We start from the raw sequence: 19,870 nt of genomic DNA, 5'->3' as shown, positions 1-19,870 counted from the left end.
AAACCTGTCTGGTCCTCGTGCACAACCCCTGGCACACAGTCCTCTATCCTGGTGGCCAGGATTTTTTCCAGCACCTTAGCGTCCACGTTGCGGAGAGATATGGGCCTGTATGAACCACACTGCTGGGGGTCCTTGTCCTTCTTTAAAATTAACGAGATCAGCGCCCGTGACATCGTCGGGGGCAAAGTCCCCCCCTCCCACGCTTCATTGAGTGTTCGCACCAGCAAGGGGCCCACTAGATCCACAAACTTTTTATAAAATTCCACCGGGAACCCATCCGGCCCCGGTGCCTTCCCTGACTGCATCTGCCCGATCCCCTTAACTAGCTCCTCCAGCTCAATCGGCGCACCCAACCCCTCCACCTTCTCCTCCTGCACCTTCGGGAAAGAAAGCCCGTCAAGGAACCTCTCCATTCCCCTCCTCTCCCCCGTTGGCTCCGACCGGTACAGTTCCCCGTAAAAATCCTTGAAGACCTCATTCACCTCTACCCCCTTCCGCACCACATTCCCACTCTTATCTCTCACTCCAGCAATCTCCTTAGCCGCATCCCGCTTACGCAGCTGATGAGCCAGCATCCTACTCGCCTTTTCACCATGTTCGTACACTGCCCCTTGTGCCTTCCTCCACCGTGCCTCTGCCTTTCTAGTGGTCAGCAAATCAAATTTAGCCTGCAGGCTGCGCCTCTCCCCCAACAGTCCCTCCTCTGGTGCCTCTGCATACCTCCTGTCCACCTCCAGCATCTTTCCCACCAGTCTATCCCTCTCACTCCTCTCGCTCCTCTCCCTGTGTGCCCGGATGGATATCAGCTCCCCACGAATTACTGCCTTCAGGGCTTCCCAGACCATCCCCACCTGAACCTCCCCCGTATCATTCACCTCAAGGTACCCCTCAATACTTGCCCGGACCCTCCTACACAGCTCCTCCGCCAACAACCCCACATCCAACCGCCACAACGGACGTTGGTCTCGCACCTCTCCCATCTCCAACTCTATCCAATGCGGAGCGTGGTCGGAGATTGCAATGGCTGAATACTCGGCCTCCTCCACTCTCGGAATCAGTCCCCTACTCACCACAAAGAAATCTATCCGAGAGTAGACCCTATGTACGTGGGAGAGGAAAGAGTACTCGCGTGCCCTCGGCCTTACAAACCTCCATGGATCCACTCCACCCATCTGATCCATAAACCCTCTCAGTACCTTGGCCGCCGCCGGCCTCCTACCCGTCCTAGAGCTGGACCGATCCAGTGAAGGATCCAACACCGTATTAAAGTCCCCCCCTATGATCAGACCTCCCGCCTCCAGATCCGGGATCCGTCCCAACATACGCCTCATAAAGCCCGCATCGTCCCAATTTGGGGCATACACACTAGCCAGTACCACCTTCTCTCCTTGTAGCCAGCCCCTAACCATCACATACCTACCCCCCTTATCCGCCACCACCTCCGATGCCTCAAACAACACATTTTTCCCCACCAGAATCGCCACTCCCCGGTTCCTCACATCCAACCCAGAGTGGAAAACCTGCCCCACCCATCCCTTCCTCAGGCGGACCTGGTCCGCCACCCTCAGGTGGGTCTCCTGAAGCATTGCCACATCCGCCTTTAGCCCCTTCAGGTGAGCCAGTACCCTCGACCGCTTCACCGGCCCATTCAACCCTCTCACATTCCAGGTGACCAACCGGATCAGAGGGCGTCCCGCCCCCCTCCCCCGTCGGCTAGCCATAGCCCATTGACTGCCCGCCCCAGGCCAGCACCCCCTGCTCAACCCCGTCCCCATAGCGACAACCCCTCACCTCTGTCCCCCCCCAGCCCCCACCAGCTCCTTCTTGACCCTACCAGCAGCAACCCGGTATTCCCTTTTCCCCCCCTCCCTTCCCCCCCCAGGCTAGGAACCCTCCCAGCCGCGAACCGTCCTCCATTGTACTTCCGTGGGTCAGCTAACTTCTGCTGACCCCGGAAACTCCCGCCAATAGCCCGACCCCTCCCGAAGTGGGATCATCCTCCAATCTATCCCTCCTCCTGGCACCGCTCCAGCGCGGGGAAGAACCAGTTAAGGCCCCGCCTCCCCCGTCACCATCTCCACCCCCCAGCCCCGCAGCACGGGAAACCAGAGGAAAGCCCGCGCTTTTGCACTGCCCCACCACACCCTGCTGACGCAGCTCCCAAATATCAGCCCCACTCCATACCCCCACTCCGGCATAGAATACAACATACCCCCCCGACCCTCCCCTCAAGATACACAGCCCAGACAATGTCCCACAGCACAAAAACATAGCAGAACAACCCCTCCGTAAATAACCATATCAAAATTGCAAAAGTACTAAAACAAGAAGAAAACAACAGAAGAAAAAGAGAACACAGCAACAGCAGAATCCAGCACTAATATCTTACAGCCGACCTCGCAACCCCCAACCCATAGTTCAAGTCCAGTTTCTCCGTCCGCACGAAGGCCCACGCCTCATCCAGGGAATCGAAATAATAATGCCGGTCCGAATAAGTTACCCACAGGCGCGCGGGCAGCAACATTCCGAACTTTATCTTTTTTCTATAAAGCACGTCTTTCGTCCGATTAAATCCGGACCGCCGCTTAGCCACCTCCGCACTCCAGTCCTGGTAGATCCGCACTACCCCATTCTCCCAATTGCTGCTCTTCACCTTCTTGGCCCAGCGCAGCACGCACTCCCGATCACTGAACCGGTGGAACCTCACCAGCACCGCACGCGGGGGTTCATCTTCCTTGGGCCTCCTGGCCAGCACCCTGTGCGCTCCCTCCAGCTCCAAGGGCAGATGGAGAGATCCGGCCCCCACTAGCGAATTCAGCATTACAGCCACATAGGCTGTCAGGTCCGATCCCTCCAGCCCCTCTGCAAGGCCCAAGATCCGCAGGTTTTTCCGCCTCATGCGGTGATCCAGCTCCTCAAAGCGTTCCTGCCACTTCTTGTGGAGTGCTTCGTGCCCCTCCACCTTACTCACGAGGACCACGGCCTCCTCCTCTCGTTCAATGGCCTGCGTCTGCAACTTCTTGATGGCAGCACCCTGGGTGGACTGAATCTCTGACAGCCTTCTGCTTGTTTCCTGCAGAGAGCTCAGTACTTCATCCTTGAATTCTTTAAAGCAGCGCAGGAGATCAGTTTGTTGTTCCTGGGCCCAGAGTCTCCATTCCTCTGGAGCTCTGTCGGTGGCCATCTTGGATCCCTTCCCCCGTTTTTTCTGAGGAGCTGCTGCTGTTTTTTCCCCCTTTCCACTCCGAGTTCGAGTCATGGACTGCAGGGAAAGTCGTTCAGCACACCTTCCCCCACCGGGAGACGTCGAAACATTTCCGTTTTGGGCTCTCAAAAGAGCCGAAAAATCTCTTTAAAACGGGAGCTCCCAGATGTGTGGCTTACTGATCCATCACAGCCACCGGAAGTCTCCTTGCGTGCAGTTCTGATCACCACATTATCAGAAGGATATGGAAGCTTTGGAGAGAGTGCAAACAAGGTTCACCAGGATGTTGCCTGGTCTCTAGGGTGTTGTCTATGAGGGGAGGTTGAATAAACAAGGACTGTTTTCACTGGAAAGACCTGATAGAGGTCTACAAAATTATGAGAGGCATATACAGTGTGGATAGTCAGAGGTGTTTTCCAAGGTTGGAAGTGCAATTACAAGGGGGCACATGTTCAAGGTGAGAGGGGGAAAGTTTAAGGGAGATGTGAGGGGTAAGTTTTTCACACAGAGAGTGGTGGGTGCCTGGAACACGCTGCCAGAGGATGCGGTGCAAGCAGGCACATTAGCAACATTTAAGAGGCATCTGGATGGGTACATGACTAGGGAGGAAATAGAGGGATACAGACCGAGTAAGGGCGGAAGGTTTTTTTTAAAGTTAGGGCATCATGATCAGCACAGACTTGGAGGGCCTTGTTCCTGTGTTGTACTTTTCTTTCTTTGTTCTATTCCAGTGAGTGGAATGGCAGCCGGTGGCAACTTCTGATGCTCCTGACATGGTACACAATGCTGTGCCAAACTCGACGTCGTTGTTGATCCCGGGCCACCAGACACAGCTGCAGGACAGCATTTTCATCGTTGACACTCCCAGGTGTCCGTTGTGGAAGTCCTGCAAGAGTGGACTGCCCCCGCATTCTGGAACACTTTTGTTCCCCACAGAATAACACAGTCCTCGACCCCTAATTTATGGTTCTTAGAGGTTTATGCCTTCATATCGTCTGGCAAGGCATGGTGCTGGGCTCCATACAGAATGATGTGGCAGCTGCAGGACATTTGTGAATAGGTTTGGGTCCAACCGCGGATGCAAGATGCTGTTACAGGCAGGCAATCCGTGAAATGGAGGGCAGAGCGACTTTATCGGCCAGCGTTGGCGGCCTTGGGGGGAGGGGGGAAGGGAGGGCGGCTGGGCGTATTCAGATGGGGAATTTGTGTCCCCATACGGTGTTCCGGCATGTACTCGCATGCCAGCAACTGGGCCCAACACTGAAACCAAGCGCACGCTTTGTGGGAATCGTCCAATCTTTCTGGAACAGGCCTAACAAAGGCTTATGGTTTGTGAATCCTGTAAACACAGGTCCTTTGTATACTGGTGAAAGGTTTTTACTCCAAAGATGGTGGTGGAGGGAGCAAATGTTTGTGGAAGGAGAGCGAATCAAGCAGGCTGCTTTGCCCTGGATGGTGTTGAGCTTCTTAAGTGTTGTTGGAGCTGCACCCCAGGCAAGTGGATGCAAGGATCTGCAAGATTCACGGATCAATTTAAAGGCGCTGGATAATGATTCAGATCATTGAAGTGAGAGGGCAGTCCAAGGTTTCATGAAGTTTAGCATCATGTCAGTTGCAATTGTTGCCACATTTGCTGCACTATTAACTGCCAACACAGTGTGTGTTTTTTATGATATAGCTTCAGCCAATATCTCCCAGAATTGTCCTGCCTGAGCTGGCTACTTTAATATGGCAGGTGGCACACTCCTGCACCATTAGGAATACTTTGGCACCATTGAGTTTCTAAGCAATTTCCTAGAGCAGGGGAGAAAATTGGCAGAAATAGAAGTAAATGCAAATAAATTATTTATGATCTTGTATCAAATCTTTTAAGGATACTACTTTTCTGATTGGCTATTCAATCAAACTCCATTAAGAATGTCTTTTCACAATTTGAGGATGTAGGCTTCATAAAAATGTACATGGAGAGAAAAGACGTATAACGTAAAGAAAAGAAAAGCAGTTTGGTCCGAATGGTGGCTTTGTGGCTGCAAATCCAATGATTCTTTCCTTGGTTGTTGACCCAGTCACAACCATGGTATTTGTCGTAAAGCAATAAAGTTGGATGACAACACGTGTATACTGGAGTGAAGGATAAATGCTCAATCCATTGATCTATCCTTCATTTCAATCATACATGCATTTTAATGTCATTGTCCACAGATATGGGCAGCATGGTGGCACAGTGGTTAGCACTACTGCCTCACAGCGTCAGAGACCCGGGTTCACTTTCAGTCTTGGGTGATTGTGTAGCGTTTGCATATTCTCCCTGTGTCTGCGCGTGTTTCCTCCCACAGCCCAAAGATGTGCCGGATAAGTGGATTGGCCATGCTAAATGGCCCCTAGGGTGGTGGTGGGGGCCTAGGTCAGCTGCTCCTTTGGACGGTTGGTGCAGACTCGATGGGCTGAATGACTTCCGCCTGCCAGGGATTGTATGACTTCTATACCAACTCATCACACATATTCTAAATATTAATTAAATGTTCCAAACATGGAATGCTTTAAAATTCATGCAATGACACACCATGTACACAGGGGAAATTGTGTGAAACATTGCCCCCAGAATACAGTGAATATAAAGATAATAAAATGAAATTGAAGTGATTCCTGATTTTATGCACCTTCAAAGAACAAAGAAAAGTATAGCACAGGAACAGACCCTTCGGCCCTCCAAACTTGCGCTGACCATGCTGCCCGTCTAATCTAAAACCTTCTGCACTCCCAGAGTCCATATCCCTTTATTCCCATCCTATTCATGTATTTTTTGAGTCGCCGCTTAAAGGTCACTATCGTACGTGCTTCCACCACCACCTCCGGCAGCGAGTTCCAGGACCCACTTCCCTCTGTGTAAAAAAAAAACTTCCCCCTGTTAGTCCCAGGGAAGTATGTTTTTAAATTTCTTTCATCCACCCTGCTGTTGGACTGTAACCTCATCCAGCCAGCCTTCTATAGCTTCCAATTCTACTGTCCTTAATAACTAGCAGTAAGTACTTGTGGAGTCTCTGGTATCTGATGCAGTATGGACCAGCCAAGAATATTTATTCAATGGAAACTGTTTGCTTTACAGGGCCGAACATCTGTATGTCTTCTTTGTGCAGTGGTCTCCCGAAGTGTACGGGAATGAAACTGGAGAGTCAGTGAAGGAGCCGGGATTCATGGTTGTTACAAAGAATGAGAAGACTGAAATGAAAGAGAATTCCAACAATGATCCAGTGCTGAAAGACTGGGAGGTAAAAGTATTCTGGGATTAATCCCTATGCAAATTCGGGAAGCTGCAAAGAATTCTTTATCTGATCATTGATTTTAAATCAAGCATATATGGCGTAAATTTTAAAAAGAACTTGGGGTAGAAATTCATATTGAATAGTTGCACAAAATGGGTGTTATTGGATAATAAATTGTATTGACTGTAATGGAAATGAATGCCAAGCACTGTAGATCATGAAGAGCCAATGCAATAACACCCATTTTGCACTACGGTCCAAGATGATTTTCTATCCTTTATCTATAGTAAGGACTTTTATTGTTTTGAATGGCGGAGCTGACGCAAAGTGCTAAATTGCCTACTTCTGCTCCTAGTTCCTATGTACTTCTTATTGTCATCTCAAAGTATTGTTAACTTGCTTGTTGTGGGAATGTGTGGTGGCATATCTAAAGACACTTGATACAGAGTCAGGTGAATCGAGTAGCATTTTATTCAATACAAGTACGTATACAGCGGGTAGCACTCAAGTTTCTCTTAAGAAGCTACTTAAAGATACACAGTTTCTGTCATGTATTTATGAAAGTCGCCATAATCCCCGAGGACCATAGGCTGCTCTCCCTTGAGAGAGAGTTGACTGGTGGTGATTTTAACCTGAGGGTCACCACACCTCCGGCGTGGGGTGAGATTGAGAAGGCCAACCTTGTGGATAACCACAGACGGTACGGAATTGAACGCACGCTGTTGCCATTTCGCCACACCATAAACCAGCCATCCAGCCAAGTGAGATAACTAACAGTAAATGGGGTAGTCATGGTGTGACAGGTTTAGGGGGAGCGGAATTCTTAAAATGTGTCCGGAACTTTTTAAGCGAGTATGTGAAATGAAAATGAAAATCGCTTATTGTCACGAGTAGGCTTCAATGAAGTTACTGTGAAAAGAAGGTGCTATAAGAGAGGGACAAATTCCCGGACTTAATTTTAGGTAACATAACCGTGCTTGAAGTGTCAGTGGGGGAGCATTTTGCAGACAGCAATCATAACTCTGTTAGATTCAAAATCGTTATGGAAAAGGACGAGGATGGGCCTGAAATCAAAGTTCTAAACTGAGGAAGGCTAATTTTAACAAGATCAGATATGATTTAGCCAGAATGGACCAGAAAGGCACTTTTAAGTAAATTTGTTACAGGGCAGTGGGACGCATTCAAGAAGGAACCTGGGAGAATAAAGGGCCAGCATGTTCCAATGAAGAAAAAAGGTGGGACCAAAAATACAGTGAACCCTGGATAAACGGTGGGGACCGCTTTGGATGCAGAGGAAAAAGGCTTATGGCAGTTACTGAGTACTCCAAACAGCAGGTAGATAGGGTTCTATATGGATACTTTATGCTGGTGTTCACTAATAATAATAGTAATCGCTTATTGTCACAAGTGTGATCAAATTAAAGAAATTAACGTAGACAGAGAGGAGTTTCTGAGTAGTCTGGCAGGCTTAAAAGTAGATGAATCTCCAGGGCCAGGTGAAATGTATCCCAGACTGTTGAGTGAAACAAGGAAGGAAATAGCAGGGGTGCTGGCAATAATTTTCAGTTCCTCTCGGCCACAAGAGAAGTGCCGGAGGACTGGAGGATAGTCAATGTGGTACCATTATTCAAGAGGGGAGGAAGGGATAAACCATGAAACAACAGGCCAATCAGTCTAAATTCAGTGGTAGCAAAACTATTGGAAGCAATTCTGAGAGACAGAATTAATCTGTATTTGGAAATACAGGGATTATAAGAACAAGCATGATTATAACATCCATTTAGATTTATTGGCTTTGAGCTGGTTTTCCTAAAACAAGGGCAATTCAGGAGCTGAAGAAGTGAGAGGGTGTCCAAACCCAGCAGGTGTTTTACCAGCATTGCTTGTAGGCCAAGAAAAACAGGAATGGTTCTCTCCATACCTCCCTCCCCAGCATTTTAAACTGCCGCAGGATTTACCTCCCATCTGACAACCCCACCTGGCAATCTTCAGGTGATCTACCTCTACTGCACACTCCACAATTTCTCCCACGGTTTGCCATCTGATCAGCAATCTCTTACCCCAAACCGTCATCCTGTTCAGTTGCGATATCTCCCCATCCCTCACACTTTGTTCTCTGTCTGAAGATTTCTTGGGCAGGCATCTCCGCCTCTCTTAGAAATTTGTCATCAGAAATGACAGCAGAACGTTTTGAAAAAAAAACTCAGTTCCTGTTGGGAAACAGGAATTAACAAGTGGAATCTTCTGTCCCTCCTGTAGGGAAAGCATGGCAGGTGGAGTTAATTTGACATGAGGTCAAAAATTAGGGGCAGAATTTTCCAAACCCCCCCCCCCCCCGCCAGTCGGAGAATCGGCGTTGCACCGTTCAAATTGCACCCTGACGCTCGGACGCAATTCTCCGCAGCGCCAGTCTGGGTATGCGCCGACTCTCCGGCCCGCATGGGCCGAGCGGCCGTCAACAAAAAGTCGAGTCCCACCAGCGCCTGAGCCGATGGGACCTCGGCGTTGAAGGGTCCGGAGGCGGCCTGTGGGGGGGGGGCCTCCGTAATGACCTGGCCTGCGATCGGAGCCCACCGATCAGCGGGCCAGCCTCCTTTCCTTCGCGCAGGCTCCTGTAGCCCTGCGCCATTTGGCGTCAGGGCAAGCGCAGGGAAAAAGGCCACTGCGCATGCGCTAGTTGACGCCGGCCCATCTGCGAGACCCCGCTGCGCCAGGTTCAGGCTGGAATCGGCAGCTAGAGCAGCGTAGGCCACTCCAGCGATGTCCTTGCATCCTGTGGGCCGCAGAATGGGGTCCCGGAACGGCGCCGGAGTAAAACACGCCTGTGTTTACTCTGGCGTCGGCACTTAGCCGCCCGTTGGGAGACTCCAGCCCTAATTTCCTGACATTGGGGTGAACTGTCAGAATTCTATTCCTGGAACCTGACAGGCAGGTTAAGCTTCCCAACAAACATTGTCAGGAAACCCTTTTATGTGCATTAGCATCATTACATTGCAAGCTTATTAAAATGCCACCTCACTGGAATTTAATTAACACCCTCCCCAATTAAGCTCCCGATCAGTAATAAATTAGAATGTTCAGTTTTATGACCACACGTAAATGGCGTACGCTTGGCAAGCTTGACTTCTTCCAGGACTTGGAGGCGAGGGAGTGGACACTGCTTTCACCTTCTGGGGGACTGCTCACAATTTCACTTGTATCTAGTGCTGGTCGCGCAATCTGTGCCAAAGCTGGACATGGGAGGCAGGTGAAAGGTGAACAATGGTATGGAGACAGGAAATGGATGGCAGGAGAAGGGGACAGGAGGGGAGATGTCCAGGTACCTTTTAAATATGTCGCCTGGAACTGTGACATATGAGATAATGACTTCCTGCTTGACCTCTCCATAACCGTAAGGATGCATAAGTAACAAGCTGAACAGTGCAGGATTGCGGGGGGTCAGCCTCTCCCGCCATTGTACTTGGACTTCAGAACAGAAGATTCTGCCAATGTTTTGATTCCAATATGACTCTCCTTTGGGACAGAAATGTTGGACCCTGAACTTTGGCCAAAATGTTACGTCTCCTCTGATCCCAGTAGATTAGATTCCCTTTGGATTCCCATCCGCTCCAACCTTGTAGTGATTGATGCGAGAGCAGGCAAAGCCTCAAACAAAAGCCCTCCCTTGCCTCAATTGAGCTTCAATTAATGGCCATTTAAGGCCTGTTTCTACCCCATCTCATTAGCCTGCTAAACGGATTAAATCTCTGTGGGGGAAACCTGGAAATAAAATTAGATCCCGGACTACACCTCCATTTGAAGCACTCCCCTTCAGGCCCAAAGATCTCCATATCTCCCTCCCGCCCCTGACCTATCCCCTCAGACTACGAATGTCTCCCTCACGACTCCCAAGTATTCCCTACCCTCTCTGCGCTGGGACCACTTGCACTTACCTGGGTTTCTGGGACTTACTTTCAGGTATCTCCATGCAGTTCCTCTTCCGGCACTGCAGAGCAGTAATTCGACGGACTGGAGAGCTATTAGCCAATCAATTTGGCCGGAAGCTCTCCCAAGGTGTGACTTCCTCCAAAGTAAGTGGTGGAATTCCCACCTAATGGCAACCAATGCTCATTAGAGTGTAAAATGGCAGTAGGGCAGCGAGGGAATGTGTTCCCCACCGACTCTTCACCAGCCATCATGAGTGTTGCTTCGGCTTTCTCTTCAATTTTTTAATCATTCCCATGGATGAGTAAAAAATAATAGGTGGGTTGGGCAGGTGAATGTGTAACTAGAGAGATGGTGCAGGAGAGAGGACCTTTGATTTCTGGAACTTTTGAACTAGTTCTGTGGGAGATGCGCATGACAGGTCGGACAAGTGCATCAGTGAGAGTATAAACAAACTTGAAAATGTTGTAGTGAATAATATCTGAGAGGGAAACAAAGGTGCATAGAGAATTCAGAGAGTAGAAAATTAGAGTGGGGCAGTACGGTGGCACAGTGGTTAGCAATGCTGCTTCATGGCGCCAAGGACACAGGTTTGATTCCGGCCCCAGGTCACTATCCTTGTGGAGTTTGCACATTCTCCCTGTGTCTGCGTGTGCCTCACCCCCACAATCCAAAGATGTGTAGGGTAGGTGGATTGACCTGCTAAACTGCACCTTAATTGGAAAAAAAAAATGAATTGGGTACTTTAAATTTATATTTAAAAAAAAAGAAAATTAGAGGAGGAAATAGTAAGGTATGAGAAAAGGTCAGATAAAAACAAATGCAATAAGGGATCCATGAGCATCAAGGCACTGAGTGTGGTTAGCTACAGTTGCAGAAAGCCACGTGGAAATGTAATGATGTGGTGATAATAGAGACCTAGGTTAACAAACTCGTGGAATGGATAAGAAATATTCCAGTATACAAACAGGACTGAGATTTTGTAAACTACATGCTGATGGATCCACTTCTCTCTTGCTTTTTGCCATTTAATACATGGTTATAACTAAAATTGATAGTGTTAGAATAGCCAGACCAGACCCAAATTTAAATTGGGAAACGGACGAGACCCCCAACATCCTACCTAGACTTAATCATAGCTTTACGTATAATCTGGATACCATCCCCTGCCATATTATTTAAACCCTCTCCAACTGCTCTAGCATGTACCCTCCTCAGGATATCAGTCCCGATCCTGCCCAGGTGTTACCTGTCCAGTTTGTACAGGTCCCACCTCCCCCAGGACCAGTCCAAATTCACCAGGAATCTGAAACCCTCTCCCTCATACCATCTCTTCAGCCATGCATTCATCTGATATATCCTACAATTTTTACTCTGATAAGCACGTGGCACTGGTAGTAATCCTGAGCTCACTATCTTTTGATAATTTTCATCCTAACTCCCTATATACTGCTTTCAGGATCTCATACCTTTTTTCCCCCCATGTAGTTGGTACCAATATGCACCACGACCACTGGTGTTCACCTTCCCTCTCCAGAATGTCCTGAAACTTCTCCAAAACGTCCTTGATCCGAGCACCAGGGAGGCAACATACCACCCTGGTGTCTTTTTGCGGCCACAGAATCGTCTATCCATTCCCCTTACTATCGAATCCACTACAACTACTGCATTCCCAATTTTATTCCTGTCCTCTGCAGCAGAATCAACCTTGGTGCAATAAATTTGGCTGATGCTGCTTTCTCCTGGGAGGTCATTACCCTCAACAGTATCCAAAACGATGTATCTGTTTTGCAAGGGAATGGCTATAGGAGATTCCTGCACTGCCTGCCAAGTTCTCTTGCTCTGCCTGGTGGTCTCCCATTCCCTTCCTGCCTGCAGAGTCTGAGCCTGCGGTGTGACCACCTCTCTACATGTGCTATCCACAACACTCCGCTTCACGGATGCTCCACAGTGTGCCGAGCCGCCACTCCAGCTTCGAAACTCGGGCTTTCAGGAGCTGCAACTGGAGACACTTCCTGCACACATGCTGGCCCTGGGCACTGGAAATGTTCCTGTCCTCTCACATGGAGCACGAGGAGCAAACCAAAGCTTTTCCCCTGCCATGACTTACCTTTTTAAATTAAAGCTCTGGAAGACACTTATACTAGATTGAATCAAATCCACTATGGCTTGTTCTTGTTACTGCCAATTATAGCTCTTGCAGATTATAAACCACAAAACCTATTTTCAAACTATAATTGATGGCTTACTGACCTTACTCATTACTTACCAATCAGCTCTCTCCCTTGTAGCCTCAGCTGCAGCAGGGCGGGACCACAGTTCTGAAGATTTAAAAGTTCCAAAGCAAGGAGAAAAAGTAAAGATCACCTCTTCCCGCTCTGCAGTGAATCCCTAATCTGCTTCAAATTCCCAAGTTTAAAAATTCACTCTGTCTTTGGTTTCACTCTGGATGTGGCCCCTCACTCACTGAGAGTGTGTTTTGAAGCTCATGACTATCGATTAGGTTTACATTATGCATAGTATGAGAATAATTAGACAATCATATCAAAGGTCCGCATGCTTAAGTAAACTATCCAATTAGTACAAAGGCATGTTTGGTTGTCTCCTAATATTTATCACCAGCTCTTATTATCAAAAATGTGGCTTGCAATCACCTAGTTGTCTGACTCTTCCAACTTATAATCTCTTTACCAATGAACAAATGGCCTGCTGCAATAGCAATTCTGGACAGTCATGTCTCCTACCACACAGCTTGGTATCGCCGAAAAGACCCTCCATTGTTCCCTTATTTTTGATGAAGACAATCTGCGGCTCATCTTTCCTGGCCTCATCTAATTTGTAATCTTTATTATTGTCACAAGTAGGCTTCCATTACACTGCAATGAAATTACTGTGATGTGTTACTGACAACATAGTAGCACAAGTGGATAGCGCTGTGGCTTCACAGCGCCAGGGTCCCAGGTTCGATTCCCCGCTGGGTCACTGTCTGTGCGGAGTCTGCACGTTCTCCCCATGTCTGCGTGGGTTTCCTCCGGGTGCTCCGGTTTCCTCCCACAGTTCAAAGATGTGCAGGTTAGGTGGATTGGCCATGATAAATTGCCCTTAGCTTAGTGACCAAGAAAAGGTTAGGAGGTGTTATTGGGTTACGGGGATAGGGTGGAAGTCGGGGCTTAAGTGGGTCGCTGCAGACTCGCTGGGCTGAATGGTCTCCTTCTGCACTGTATGTTCTATGTTACACATATTCAGAGAAATATGTCCTTGGGAATGCTTTCTGTAGCTATAAATAGCTTGTGTATGTATGCAGATTGATACAGAAGAGTTTTAACCCCTTTAGCACTTATTGGATAACTAAAGTTGAAAATGAAAATAATTTCAATATGAGGACTAAAAACTATACCCTTTCAGGTGGGGTTGCAGGGATGGGGTGGGGGTCTGGGCCTAGCTAGAGTGCTCTTTCAGAGGGTTGGTGCAGACTCGATGGGGCAAAATGGCCTCCTTCTGCTCTTTAAGAATTCTATGATTCTACCGCTATCTAAATTATAATATATAATATTAAAGCGCTGCATGAAGAGTGCTTTAATAATGCTTCTCAAAAACAGTAATACTGAGTGTGTATGCTGCCTCTCACTGCAGAGTTTGCCAATCAGACGTACAGAAAAGGCAGGAATGTTGGGTGAGCAGAGAACGGAGGGAGCACTCGGGCAGCGGGGCACTCGGGAAGCACAGCAGAGGAAGAACAGCCCCAGAGAAAACAGGAGCATGGGGCAAGCAGGAGCATACAGACATACAGATTAGGAGCAGGAGTAGACCACTCAGTCTCTCAAGCCTGCTCTGCATTCAATGAGATCGTGGTTGATCTAATTTTCACCTCAACTTCTCATTGCTCCTTACTTCCATAACCTGGGAAAATTTCAGCAGGACAAATAAAAAGAAGCATATTCTAGCAACTTCCCCACCACAGACGTCAAACTAACCGGTCTATAGTTTCCTACTTTTTGCCCCTCTCCTTTTATGAATAGGGGCATCACATTAGCGTGTTTCTCATACATCAGGACCGTTCCAGAATCCAGGAAATTTTGAAATATCATAATCAATGCATCCACTCTCTGCTGCCACCTCCTTTAATACCCTAGGGTGGAGGCCATCAGGCCCCAGAGACTTATCTGCCTTTAATCCCATTAGTTTATTCAACATCTTCTCCCTAGTGATGGTTATTGTACCAAATTTGTCTACACTGTACTCCAGATGTGGTTTCACCAATGCCTGTACAACTGTAGCATCACCTCTCTACCTTTGTATTCAATTCCCCTCGCAATAAACAACAACATTCTATTAGCTTTGCTAATTACTTGCTGTGTGTGTATACTCACCTTTTGCAATTAATTCACTAGGACAGATGCAATCTCTCATCATTTAGATAATCTGCTTTTCATTTATCCTGCCGAAATGGACAACCTCACATTTTTTCCACGGTATACTCCATTTGCCAGATCTTTGCCCACTCACCAAACCTAACTATGTCAACTTGTAGCCTCTTTGTATACTCTTTAGACCTTACTTCACTATCTTTGTACCATCAGTAAATTTATCAACCATATCATCGTTCCTTTCATTCAAATCATTTATATAAATTGTGAAGAGTTCAGGCCCCAGCACTGATCCCTGTGACACGCCACTGGTCACGTCCTGCCAAGTGGAAAATGATCCATTGATGCTATCTTTGTTACCCGTTAGCTAGCCAATCTTCTATACATGCCAATAATGTTACCCCTACACCATAAGCTTTCATTTTCTGCAATAACCTTATGAGGCACCTTATCTAATGCCTTCTGGAAAGTTAAGTACAGTATATCCATCTTCGTCCACTGCATATGTTACTTCTTCGGATAACTCCAACAAATTTGTTAAGTGTGGTTTCTCTTTCACAAAACCATATTAACTCTGCCTGATTTTCTCTAGGTGCCCTGCTATAGCATATTTCACAATAGCTTCTAACATTTTCCTTATAACAGATATTAAGCTATAGTTTCCTGCTTTTTGTCCCCTTCTCTTTTCGAATAAAGGAGTTACATTAAATATTTGCTAAGTACCACTTGGTGATTGAAATTTTACTGAGTTCCTCCTTCCCTCCATTTCCTGATTTAGAGCTATTTCTGGCATGCTATTTGTATACTCTAAGGGAATGCAAAATACCTATTCAATATTCAAAACACCTATTTGCCATTATCTCCCTAGATTTACTTTCTACAGGATCAACGGTAACTTTGTTGAGTCTTTTTAAAACATCTATAAGGCAGAATTTTGTGTACGGGGTGTGCACGATGAAGGGCATTAAATAGCACATCATTACAGCAGGCACACTACCCTCCTTGCGCAATATATCAGTTGGCGAGTGCAGACGCAGATCGGCAGCTGATGATTATTTTGTCAGCTTTAAGGGATTATCGCTCCCAATTTACCTGTATATTAAATTGCCCGTGGAATTTTAAGCTTGTCACACAGGCAACATAAACAGGCAGACCAACTGATTTTTCACTTGTTTCAATCAAGGGCAGGATAAATGGAGGCTGGAGCAAAGACTGGCTGAGGAGTTAGGAGTTTTTGAGAGTGAGATGAGGTGGTGTTTTTGAGGAGTATCGAAAGTGTTTTTCTGTGTTAGGTTCATCATAGTGTGGAACTTACATGACGTTTCTAGCCTCTGGCACCGGAGATGTGGGTCCCTCTGTTAGCCTCTGTGCATGGATCAGCCTCATTTGCAAACCTGTAGATGTGTATAGTATACTCAGCAGGGAGCACCTCCTTTGAGGAGCAAGATGGGGGACAAAGAGACAGGAGGCCTGGTGGTCATAGGCATCCCCCTTGGGCAGAGGAATAGGCATAGGTTCATCACAGCCAGCAGGGAGGGCAAGGATGACATCCCCACAGAAGACGCCCTACCCAGCTGTTCAGGTGTACAAGCAGCGGTCAAATTACCTGGTCATGACAAGAGGACCATAAGACACGGGAGCAGAAGTGAGCCATTCAACCCATCAAGTCTGCTCTCCCACTTAATGTGATCACATTTTTATTGAATTTGAATCTAACCATATGCCATGGTGGGATTTGAAAGCAGGTCGGCAGACCATTATTCTGAGTGTCTGGATTACTCGTCCAGTGAGAATACCACTACGGCACCGCTAGCCAGAGTCACAGGAAGCCATAACCACCTGCCAGATGATTGGCCTGGAGATAACCTCCAGTTATAGAACATAGAACAGCACAGAACAGGCCCTTCGGCCCTCGATGTTGTGCCGAGCAATGATCACCCTACTCAAACCCACGTATCCACCCTATACCCGTTACCCAACAATCCCCCCCCTTAACCTTACTTTTAGGACACTACGGGCAATTTAGCATTGCCAATCCACCTAACCCGCACATCTTTGGACTGTGTGAGGAAACCGGAGCACCCGGAGGAAACCCACGCACACACGGGGAGGACGTGCAGACTCCGCACAGATAGTGACCCAGCCGGGAACCGAACCTGGGACTCTGGAGCTGTGAAGCATTTATGCTAACCACCATGCTACCGTGCTGCCCTGTGGGTGGACACGCAATGCCCATGGCCCTGAAGGTCACTGTGACACTGAACCTTTTTTGTCTCTGGATCATTCTCGGGCTCTATGGGTCTTCTTTATAGAGTCTACAAGTCACCTGCGCACAGCTATGTGAAGCTGGTGACTAACACTCTTGTTCATGCGGATGCGAATATGCCTCCATTTCAGGATGGACCAAATTAGCCAGGCTGAACAGGCCAGCGATTTCACCACAATTGAAATGTTCCCCACATCCAGGATGCAATTGATTGAACCCTTGTAGCAATCAAAGCGCCAGCCGGGTGCCTTTGTGAACAGGAAGGGCTTTCACTCCATGAACGTTCAGATATTTTGTGGCCACACGGCTCAAATTATTCAGGTCTCAGCTCCCACAATGCCTACATACATTGCCACTCACAAGTGCCAAGATTCTTCATTGCTCCAGCTCGTCATGACAGGTGGTTGATTAGTGACAAAGGATATCCGTTGAAAAAATAGAAGATGACACCTGTCAGGCACCTGAGGACACAGGCAGAGAAGAGATACAATTGCTGCCATGTATCCACAAGGGCGATAGTGAAGGGGACCATTGGCCTGCTGAAGATAAAGATCCGATGCCTGGGCTCATCTGGGGGCACACTATAGTATCCGTCTGAGTGAGTGTCACTCATCGTCATTGTATGCTGCAGTCTTTATAATATCGTTCTCTGAGGTGCACCTCTGGTTCAGGAAGATGCTGATGCAAAAAGCTCAGATGAGGGTACTGACGTCGATAAGATGTAGATCCCGGGCGGCCGAAAAGAGAGGATGAGGAGGCTGAAATCTGTCATCGTCAGGGGAGCAAGGACAACAGGAAGGTCATGGTTCAGTGTAATTACCTTAGCACTAAAGGTTGATAGCCTGGGCATCTATCTACAGCCATTTATGAGGCAGAAACCATTCTGCACATACAACACTAATGGCTTATGAGGACAATAATGCAAAACAAAGCAAAAATCTCAAATTTAATCATCAACAATATACAGTGATAACAAAATAAAATAAAAACACCCTGTATATACCCCTGGTTGTGCTGTGTCTTCAACTTGCGTTTGTTGGTGCCACATAGAGGTGCGGCCCCATCCCCTTGCTGTCAGTGGCATGAGAGGCAAGTTGTTGACTTTGATGCCTTGTTCATACAGAAGACCTTGGCGCTCGTTCTCTACCCGGAAGGGCCTGAGCAGGCACCATCTGGGAGATTTCACTCAGTAACGTGGCTGGGCACTCCTCAGTCACTTCAGACTCAGAAGATGGCAGTGACTGGCAGTGAAGCATTGGACCAGCTGCCCTCGTCCGGGGCATAGTGAAAGGAGGCCCTAGAGATGACAGCCAGCTTGTCCGCTATTATGGGGTGAGTCATAACCTCCCTGCTCACTATAAAAGTCTGGGCACCCATCAGAGAGACTGGTTGCTACATCCTTCTCCCACACTGGTAGTGACCTCTTGAGGTCAGTGCCTGTGAGGGGCTTCCATGTCCTCTCGCAGCCTCAGGAACGCCTCATTCCATTCCAGGAGCTGCCTCTCTGTTAGAGTGTCCACTCTCGCAGTGGATGAGTTTGAGCACTTGGAGCCAATGCAGCACTTGTGCTTCGCAAGGACTCCTCCATGGCACGCTGACCCTCCAGGTTCTCAGCTAGATCTCCCCACACAACCTGCTGGACATCAAGCATTTGCCGCCTGATTTACAACTCCAAGCTCTTCCTTAGACTCAGAATGGTCCTGTCTCCAGCACTCCATGGACTGCTGACGCCCTGGGCAGCCCTGGCTTCCACCAGTGAGCATGATGTGCCCTCACTGCTGTGCACTACCAACTCATCCAACATGGTAATGCCCACCAACATGCCGGTATCTGTGCTGGTGCTTGATGCTGAGAGATGGTGTGCCAGGGTGCATCTTGTGAGGTTTCATGCTCTGATGTCAATGGAAGATCATCGGCCTCCTGGCCAGATCTGGTGGGTGGCTCATCTGAGGGATGAACACAATGGTCAGAAATAACACTCATATCTCTCAAAGTCAATTTTTAAACACATGCTGCCCAGTGCGATCGATCTCAGTTGCATTGATGTGTCTTAGTGACTGGCGCATCACAGGTTATTCTGAGGGCTGAGATGCCCAGACATCATTTTCACCTCATTCTGTCATGAATCGGCTCAATGGGCTCTAACCTTCCTCCGAGACACCAGCCTCCCTACAACCTGGATGGCCTCCCTTTACGCTTAAGCTCTAGGGGTCTCACATGGTTGGTGAGGATGGCTAGGTTTGGCATCTCACGACCAGTGGCTGCTATCGCCAAGTTGTTGTGGCTCATTCTCTTGCAAGTGAGTGCAGAACTCACTTGAGTACTTAACACCCCACCTTCAGTGCCATATCATGCTGCCCCCCCCCCCCCCAAATTCAGATCATCCCTTGAGGGGCAAGAGAATGTTACCACCCCTCTGGACACGTGACCTTTTGATGAACCCAAGACTTCAAACTCATCTCAATTTTGAGATGCATAGGCTGATATGTGTTCAACCGGCACACTTGATCGCAACTGTATATGGGCAGCCTTCCTCTGTTCCCCACACAGGAAAATGCCTGCTTAGAACTCATCCGTGCTGAGTGCAGCTGGTCTTTGGACCTTTTGTGGCACTTGAACCTGGTGTGCTGAGCCAAGTCATGCCTGCTGATGTCAGCTGCTACCTCTGCCAGGTCGTCTTGTTGAGGTGGGAGAATACCTCCTTCCATCCCTGGGCATTAAAATGTCCCTCGTGTCTGTCACTGCCTCTAACAGGGTGCTCATACAGTCTTCAGAAAATGGGTGGCTTGCTGGCCGCCGGATCTCCTAGTCCATCTTCAGTGGATGACGTTCTTCATCCTCTGGT

At 48.1% G+C, this 19,870-nt stretch overlaps 1 protein-coding gene across 7 annotated transcripts in view; it reads left to right on the top strand.

The window, feature by feature from the left end:
- oxr1a (oxidation resistance 1a) overlaps positions 1-19,870 on the top strand; it is a 576,817-nt gene that overhangs the window by 456,280 nt on the left and 100,667 nt on the right. For all 7 annotated transcript variants that reach the window (XM_038809973.1, XM_038809970.1, XM_038809974.1 and 4 more), the window contains one exon: positions 6,312-6,474. In XM_038809973.1, the coding sequence (XP_038665901.1) occupies positions 6,312-6,474 (163 nt within the window). The remainder of the gene's footprint in view (positions 1-6,311; positions 6,475-19,870) is intronic.

Source organism: Scyliorhinus canicula, chromosome 10 (genome assembly GCF_902713615.1).
Source record: "Scyliorhinus canicula chromosome 10, sScyCan1.1, whole genome shotgun sequence".
In the NCBI taxonomy this organism is placed as follows: Eukaryota; Metazoa; Chordata; class Chondrichthyes; order Carcharhiniformes; family Scyliorhinidae; genus Scyliorhinus; species Scyliorhinus canicula.
This window is presented reverse-complemented; position numbering and strand designations above follow the sequence as displayed.